General features: G+C 37.1%; 2 protein-coding genes across 2 annotated transcripts; one reads left to right on the top strand and one right to left on the bottom strand.

Moving 5' to 3' along the window:
* Positions 1-405: 405 nt before the first annotated feature.
* rcvrn2 (recoverin 2) lies at positions 406-3,827 on the bottom strand. The gene is made up of 3 exons (XM_077599571.1): positions 3,215-3,827; positions 1,329-1,440; positions 406-772 (listed from the first exon to the last, which is right to left on the bottom strand). The coding sequence occupies exons 1-3, from the start codon at positions 3,593-3,595 to the stop codon at positions 684-686; spliced, it is 582 nt and encodes a 193-aa protein (XP_077455697.1). The 5' UTR covers positions 3,596-3,827; the 3' UTR covers positions 406-683.
* LOC144073600 (uncharacterized) lies at positions 3,255-8,967 on the top strand. Its single transcript, XM_077599572.1, has 2 exons — positions 3,255-3,819; positions 7,758-8,967. Exons 1-2 carry the CDS (start codon positions 3,743-3,745, stop codon positions 8,212-8,214), a joined length of 534 nt encoding a protein of 177 aa, XP_077455698.1. The 5' UTR covers positions 3,255-3,742; the 3' UTR covers positions 8,215-8,967.
* The last annotated feature ends 210 nt before the right edge of the window (positions 8,968-9,177 follow it).

The following is a 9,177-nucleotide window of genomic DNA, read 5'->3' as shown; positions in this document are numbered from 1 at the left end:
CCAGAAGTCTGTAAAACAGCGAACCAGATTCCAATCGATGTAGAAAAATTAAACAAAACAACAACACGACTGAACACAATAAGAAGCAATTAATCAATCTCGCATTTATAGTATCTGCAACTATCGATTGTTATATAAGTGCTCTACCATTCATTAACCTAATTACCTAATTTCTCTTCCTATTATCACAAATAGTACATTTACAATCACAAGTCACATAATCTTTTTTTTTGGCTGTACAAATGATTAAACCACATGCAATATTCACTTCAAATTTGACTTTTGTTTCTATTTTTCACATATAAAAAAATGAAAACGGCAACTCTATTTATTATATCTATGTTTAAACGTGTCGCATCGTTAAATCCAGTAAATTCAACCCAAAAAAATATGAATTTTGCTTTCTTCTATTATGTGTAAACTTAACTTTCATCATTTGTATTGGCATACAGTTATACAGTTATCATTTTCAATTTTATCTTTTTTCTTGACATTGTGTATATCATTCATATCTCGAAAACAACCTCTTGCAGTTTTTAAGTCTGGTTTTGGTTCAATATATCTAACTTGTCAAACAGTAAAACAAAATGACATTTTCCGTAACTTAAGCAATAAGAATATTTACACAACAACAACAAAAACGGCGTTTTCAAAAGCAGCGAGGAAAAATAGCTGATTCAACATTACTGTTTCATGGGTTCGTAATGGATGAGTTTCATGGCGTTTTCATTTTCAATCACTCCCTTGATAAATTCTCCTTCAGCCAGTCGCTCTGTAAAGATACAAACAAACAAACAAACAAACAAACAATCACACACAATTGACTTAAGCAAGAAATCCGTTCTTATCTAATACGCATGCAACGCAAATGAGTCCGCTGAGGTTGGAAGCGAGCTGGCGTGCCAAACCACAGGTGGATTTGTTCTTACTTTTTATTGTTGTGCCCAACAATTGTTAAATCTAATCTCTGTGCATGTGTCGGAACAGCTGTCGAGGAAAGGTAGCACGCAGATATTCACCCCTCTTTCTTGTTTATTATAGGGTCAGTTGGAGTTGATACTTCATTCGCTAGAGATTACAACAACAGCAGTCTAATGTTATCTTTGTTCTCAGTGCCAGGGATATTCGTCCATCTGATATGGATTGGGAGGGATGGCGTCAATCATTCCATCGGTCACTGATTTTAATTGTTATGGCTTTTTTTAAATTCATATATGACAAGGGTCTCCAACCTGTGGCCCATGAGCCAATTTCAACCAATGGGACAAGATATTGCGGCCCTCATTTGACATAATACCGTTATGAATAGTAGTTTGAATCATGCTGACCGTTGTCTTTCTTCTCAAAGTAGGCCCACAGCTTATTGGCTCGCTTCTCGGGGGTGTTCTCGTCCTGCGGTAGTTTGCTCTGGTCCTCCTTGGGGATCAGCTTGAAGATGGCCTAGCGAGGTAAAATGGAAAAGCTGCATCAATTTGTCAGAAACAAAATCTAAAGTAATCAGTCTAAGTCATATTTCTGTTAAATTTTGTTTCTAGTCATGCCCAGATTAAATAAACTCAAATTTTGAGAGTACCGTATTTTCCAGACTATAAATTGCATTTTTTTTTAACACTTTGGCCAGGGGTGCGACTTTTGAGTGAGTATTCACACAGTATTATAACATTTCACGTTACTTTTCAATGAAAAAAAATCCCCCAGTACTATTTAAAATAAAACAGCCTTACCAATGATAGAAATACAATTCATTAAAACTATCATGATTGGCTGTGAATGCTCATTTTTCAGTGCCATTGACGATTGCCCCTCCCAGTCAAAAGGAATTGGACGTCCAGCACGGTTAATGGCACCCAATGAGTTAAGACCTTAATTAAGGCTGTTAACTCGCCACTTGATGTCCTCGTACTAATACACCGTCCACTACTACTTCCCATAATCCTCATAAATGCTGTTTATGACGCTCTACTTGGCTCTGTAGAAAACGACATCATGACAAAGCAGACCCGCTGACGGCCATTAAAATTCTGTAGCCCACGGCGCTGTCAAGGCAATGTACGACAGCCTTACATGTGTGTGTATGTGTGTGTGTCCCACTTAGAGATGGGGAAGCACACTCATCTGCCATGTTTAAAACACCTAGATTAACATGGATTAGAGCCAAGACTCGGGCCGAGCGCCAAAGAGCGAGATTTCCTCTTACTTACGGCGTTCTCGCCTCCATTTTGGCCTCTCTTAAACTCCTTGTCTTGGATGATTCGCGATAGCAAGAAGTTGGATTGAAGTTGCTTTTTATCCACTTTTGTAGAATATTAGTAGTCAATCTGTAGCACGTTTGGAATAGAAAAAACACAACTTTTTTTTACACGGGATTATGTGAGGTCAGAATATGTTGGAGTGAATCAAATCTAGTCGCATTACGATGTTTATACAATTGTGAACTATGTCCGAAAAATCTGGTAAATTGTAGAATTTTCTTAGGCATTACATTTCACTATGAAATTTGTCCCTATACTTTTATTGGCAAAATGTTCCTCAATTCCATCACCTTTAAATAAAATCCCAAATCTAGTCTGGTAAAAACCTAGTTTTTTTATTTAGCACCCATCACATTACGATATTTATACAATTGTGAACTATGTCCGAAAAATCTGGTAAATTGTACATTTTTCTTAGGCATTACATTTCACTATGAAATGTGTCCCTATACTTTTATTGGCAAAATGTTCCTCAATTCCATCACCTTTAAATAAAATCCCTGATCTAGTCTTGTAAAAACTTAGTTTTAGATTTAGCACCCATACGATATTTATAAAATTGTGAACTATGTCCGAAAAATCTGGTAAATTGTAAAATTCTCTTAGCCATTAAATTTCACTATGAAATTTGTCCCTATACTTTTATTTGCAAAATGTTCCTAAATTCCATCACCTTTAAATAAAATCCCAAATCTAGTCTTGTAAAAACCTAGTTTTTAGATGTAGCACCCATCGCATTATGATATTTATAAAATTGTGAACTATGTCCGAAAAATCTTGTAAATTGTAGCATTTTCTTAGGCATTACATTTCACTATGAAATTTGTCCCTATACTTTTATTGGCAAAATGTTCCTCAATTCCATCACCTTTAAATAAAATCCCAAATCTACTCTTGTAAAAACCTACTTTTTAGATCTAGCCCCCTGAGTCTGAGGCTATACCACAAGGCGTCCATTTTACCTGGCAGATTTCCGTCACTTCTGTCTTGTTAATATATCCGTTCTTATCGACGTCGAACAGCGAGAAGGCCCACTCCAACTTCCTGGTGGTCTTCCCGGTGGAGGTCATGTGAAGGGCGATGATATACTCCTTGAAGTCCAGCGTGCCGTCATCGTTGGTGTCGAAAGAGCGAAACACGTGGCGGGCGTAGCTCTTGGCGTCGCTATCCGGGAAGAAGCGGGAGTAAATCTGCTCAAACTCCTCGGGCGTGATGCGTCCCGACGGGCACTGCTTCTGGAAGTTCTCGTACCACTGCCCGATTTCGTGCTCTGTGAACTTGGTGCTCAGTTTCAGGTCTTCCAGGATTTCCTTGGACAAGGCGCTACTTGTGCTATTCCCCATGGCTGGATTTACTAAGTGTCTTAGAGTCGAAGCGTTGTTTCAGTCGGTTTCTGATGGCAGGCTGTCACATATATAGATCCACGGGGAGCTCTATAGGAGGTCAAAGTGCAGTCCTGATATAATATTCTTTTCTGGAAATGGTCAAAGATGCCAAAGAAGAGAGGAGAACTCGCGTTGTGGGTGTGCGTGGTGAGCGTGGCGGCAGCGTACGTGATAAGTTGGAGGTAAGTAAGTAGGGCAGGGGGGAACCTATCTCCTAATGTGGGACCAGGGTAATTCTGTTAATACGGGATTTAAGATGGCTGAGCTTTTGACTGAAATTAACCTCTTTGAAAACACTGCTTCAAAGAGCAATATTGTTTGCGTCAGACTCAATTTCTTGGCCTATCGTGCCTCTGTAATTCTTGATTTGTGTGATATGTCACGTCGGGATTTTACGTTGATGTGCCAAACCGCAGTTTAGGGATTATTCACAGGTTTCTTCAGCTTTCTTCAGTTGACCAAAGGCTAAAATTGATCAATGCAACCTTTTCTTGACTTTTTTTTGCCTTATCAAACTAGCAAAGATTGGATTGGATTGGATAACTTTATTCATCCCGTATTTGGGAAATTTCGTTGTCACAGTAACAAGAGGGTGAGGATGCAGGAATAGAAAATGCATTTTAGACATAAATAGATAGGTAATAAGTAAGTTAATAAATAAATACATGAATAAATATATAATATATTATAATAAATAAGCGTGTCTCTGAAGTATATATATATAGTATATATATATTATATATATATACATATATATATACTTCAGAGACACACTTATTTATTTATATATTTATTCATGTATTTATTTATTAACTTACTTATGTATATATGTATATTTGTATATATATATATATTATATATACATATATTTATACATATATACATATGTATATATACATACACACATACATATACATACATATATCCATATATATACATATATATATACACATACACATACACACACATACGTGTACATGCACCTATACATATACATACACACATACATATATATTGGCACATATAAACATACATACACAAATGTGAATTGATCTCAGTCTCTCCTGAGCTCTACAAAAAAATGACTCAAGAAATGATTCGGTCAATGAAATGCTTATGTTGAGGCCTTGATTCCACATTTTAATAACGCTGAATTGTACAGGTCCACTCTTTTGCTTGCAGGATTGACTTTGCGCCATAAATATTCCTTGAGAATCCATCTATTGGATTAGCCGTGCCCTGCCCTGTCCCACCCGATCCAACGCTTAGCCAATTACCATCACTGCCATCATCTCTGGACTGTTGCGGCCAATAGTATTAGTTAGCCACACTAAGAGAGAGAAAATCATGCTGACATTTTACCTCTGACCCAGAGTGGAGCAACTTTTTTAAACTAAATAAAAAAAAAACATTATGTTGACCACTCCACGTTAGCACTAAAGTTGTTGCTATGTTCAATTTAGCTCTAGTTAAATTTGTTGAACATTAGTAAACAGATTTTCACATGTTGGCTTTGTAACTCAAAACTGTCAATAATATTACCATACTATGCTTAAATAGTATCTATTTTGTTATCTTTATCATCTATTTGCCACAGCTGCTAGTGCAAGCCACTAGTCAATGCTAACATTACTAAGTCCTGAAATGCAATCACATAGATTACAGCACAGCACTATTAGTTTGTTTTTATGTAACCTAACCAAATTTTGTCCATGTATAATATATACCATATTTCACATTTCACCATGTCATTCTCAGTTTTTAACAGATATACCTAGCTCAAATATTTTAAGACAACTATTACTGGTGCTAAACGCTAGTTGATGCTAACATAACTGTAAACATCACCCATTATTATTTTCAACCTCGGTCACAGTCTGCAGAAGTTCCCCATCTTGTGGAAGACTTCCTGTGTGGTTCCAGTTTTATCCAACTCTACAACGTCTTTTCTAGTATCTGTATCCGTTTTTGCTACTGCAACCAAGATGGCGCCGCTCAAGTGACAGCCGGTAGCAGTAGCTCGGTCCGCTTTTGCTCGTTTAGTGTTTTTGCTACTTTTCTGTCTTTTTTATTGCATTTTGGTATTTAGTTTTTTTACCTAGGTCTACAATGTCTTGTGTGTCTTGTGTCTGTCTTGCTACTGCAACCAAGAAATTTCCCGAATTCGGGATGAAATAAAGTTCTAACCTAACCTAACCTATATGCCGTGCAAGCTCACTTTTAAAATGTGACGTAACACAACAAGCAATGGAGGGGTTGAAACTAAGTGGAAGTATTCCTTTTTATGAATAAAATATATGTTGCACAACAAAAGTAAATGATAACAAAACATGTTCAATAAGAAATGCTATCTGAACACGTGTACTTCAACTTGATTTATCGTCTTGGGTCAAAGAAAAATTCAATTCCAAACTCGGTGGTGGCCTAGAAAGGCTTTTTGTTTGTTTGTTTTAGTACTGACAGTTTCAATAATTACCACCTCGATAGCTCGCAGTGTCTAAACATTGCTGGCAGGCCTACGATAAGCAAGAATGCTTGTTTGCATAAAAATGACGTAAGAAAAAGCCAAATAGTTAGGGGAGCTGAAACAATGCCTTGGCGGGACCCCATTCCAATGTTGAGAGTGACAAGAGCTCAGTACAGAGGAAGGGAGTAGCTCTTAGATAAATATCGCTTAATGGTTCATAATGACGCTTAATGACAGACAACCGTTTCCTCGTGGACGCGAGGAAAGACAGGAACAAACAAAAAAACACGGCGCCCGCCGACGACAATCTCGACGAGAGTCGCCACCATCTTGGGAGGCCTCCGCTTCTGACGCATTTGATAAATTAAGCGCTTTCAAGTCGCTTGCATTCATTTTGTCACGCGTTGGTCAAGAAGAGAGGCGAAGTCACTTTCAGACCCATCTGGACGCCATTTTTTCTCTCGGGACATTTTCACACAAAGGTAAGACTATATAGTCTTAGTTCTAGGAATCATTAAAGCGCGCTGAAGAACGATTGGATTATTAAAAGATTTTCATTAGCAAGGGCATGCATTGTAATACATCATAGTTTTTAATTTATAGGCAATTTATATGCTGTTGGTCGGTATACAAAGTGTTTTTTGTTTTCGTGAAATTGAAAAGGAGTACTCAGATTAGCCAATTTATGTAATTATACTGGTTTTATATCATATTAAGTATAATTCAAAACACATTTTATTGGGAGTTGTGAAAAATGGGAATGAAAATGTCTGTATCTATTGTATATTTGCCCATAAGCTAAATTTACCAACCCAAATTCTAGTTCAAACGTTGTGTAAAATATATATGAATTGTAAAAATAAATCTATATTCAATTTAAACAATAGAAAGACAAGAGATTTCATTTTCCATCTGATGAATGGTAATTTTTGCTGCAAATATTCTTTAATTGTTCATCTGTCATTCTTTCATCCTGTAAAACAGGGGTGGGGAACCTATGGCTCGGGAGCCACATGTGGCTCTTTTGATGGGTGCATCTGGCTCTTTGCCAACCTGTGAGCTAAAATATGGAAATCGCTGTTGACAGAACTGAGATATTACATTTAGAACTGCTTTAATCTTCTTTTTTTTTTTGCTTTAATCTTCTTCTTTTTTGCAGTAGACTCTTCTGGAATGCATCCTCTCATTGATTAGCAATAGCATAAGAATCTCTTTTAAAAAATATTCATTTTTTTCCACTTTAAAAGTGGTGAAATTACAAAAAAAAATTGAAACAATTTACATGTATGTATTTTGACTTTTAAATTTGTAGTATGGCTCACAAGGAATAACATTGGAAAATATGAATTGTTTGTGGCTCTCTTCGTCAAAAAAGTTCCTGACCCCTGCTGTAAAACATGCCCAAAAAAATTGAAGAATTGCTCGATAAAGTACATTCGATATGTTAACCAAAATCAATTGAGTTTTATGGTTGGGTATAAATCAAGTGAAATGAAAATGCAGTTGCAAACTGTTTTTCAATATACAATAATATTAGGGATTTTATGATTGCATCCTTCGGGCCAAAAGAAAAGTTATAAAGCTAACATTACTTAGCTGTTCCACATTTGTCCTTAATTACGATATTTATGGTTTATGTACATATTTTTTTAGGTGGAACCAAGACAAAAAAGCTTCACCAATAACTACCCCCATGGAAACCCTGGATGCTTCCACTCTCTCAGCTTCAGCTGTGTCCTACGACCCGAAATCCGAGGTCGTGACCTTGCAGGGAGGCGTGGTGTCTGTGACTGGCATCGCCGTGGTAACTGGTGGCGTGGAGTTGTCCTGCTCCTCTTGCATGTTGGCTTTTGGCTTCTGGGGCACGCTCATCGGCTTCAGCTGCGTAGGCGTGGGCACGTGGGACCAGCTTAATCACTTTAGCGGTGGAACCTCGCACTTACTGGCGCTTGGACTGGTCATCCTGGCCTTGAGTTTTGTGGTGGTGGGGGCCGTGGTGGCCTTCCATGTTCTGAGCAAGAGAAGGAGGAGGAGGAGGAGGCGGAGAGAGAGGCAGGATGGCAGGGAAGTGCTGGTGGCGGAGAATGTGATTAAACGGCTCACTGTGTAGTTAACAGATGAGAAATCAATTTCATGAAACATGATCAACTACATTATATTCATCACAGAGCCTAATTAATGTATTCATGAGAGAAGATGAGGCCAAATTGAACTTGCCATTTGCTAGTCTGACCGATTAATCACAAGCTCGGTAAAGGCTGACATTCTTGAAGACTAAAAAAATAGCTAAAGGCTCAAATCTGATGAGACAAAATAAATAATCTACATTAGCACACATACTCGAAGCTAACAAATGAGGAGAAATGACATTTTTGCTGTTTCAAATCACATATAGTACTAAAATCTATCTATATATCATATCATCATATCATATCATCATATCATATATCATCTATATGTATGTAAATGTGTGCTTATATATGTGTATATATGTACATACATATATTTCAGCAACACGCTTATTTATTTGTATATTATTCATGTATTTATTTATTAACCGACTTATTACCTATCTATTTATGTCTAAAATGCCTTTCATATTTCTGCATCCTCACCCCTTGCTACTGTGACAACGAAATTTCCCGAATACGGGATGAATAAAGTTATCCAATCCAATCCAATCCAAAAAATTATCGGTTTTTACTACTGATTGACTTCCATACTGTTAATATCTTTTTTGTATTATTCATTACTGCCTTACATAGCATTTTAGCATTTCAATGGATACTGTTATTGAAATCTCGATGATAAAATACAGTTTTATTTCTTTTCTTTTATTGTTATCTTTGTTCAAAAAATGAAATGTGACACCTGTATCAATTAAAAACAAAAGGTTAAACTGTGTTTGCACAGTGTGGTTGGTCCTTCAGGTATGCCAAGTATTTCCCCAGTCAGGTATCAGCCTTCGACTAACCTCACGTCACATGACAGACCGCGTGGTCACGTGTCTCCGTTCAAGTTTCAGGAACTTTTTTTCGTCTTCTAAAAACACCATCGCTCAAGCCCCGCCTTC

This window comes from Stigmatopora argus, chromosome 4, assembly GCF_051989625.1.
Source record: "Stigmatopora argus isolate UIUO_Sarg chromosome 4, RoL_Sarg_1.0, whole genome shotgun sequence".
NCBI lineage: Eukaryota > Metazoa > Chordata > Actinopteri > Syngnathiformes > Syngnathidae > Stigmatopora > Stigmatopora argus.
Note: the sequence above shows the minus strand (reverse complement) of the source record. Positions and strands in the feature narration are given on the sequence as shown.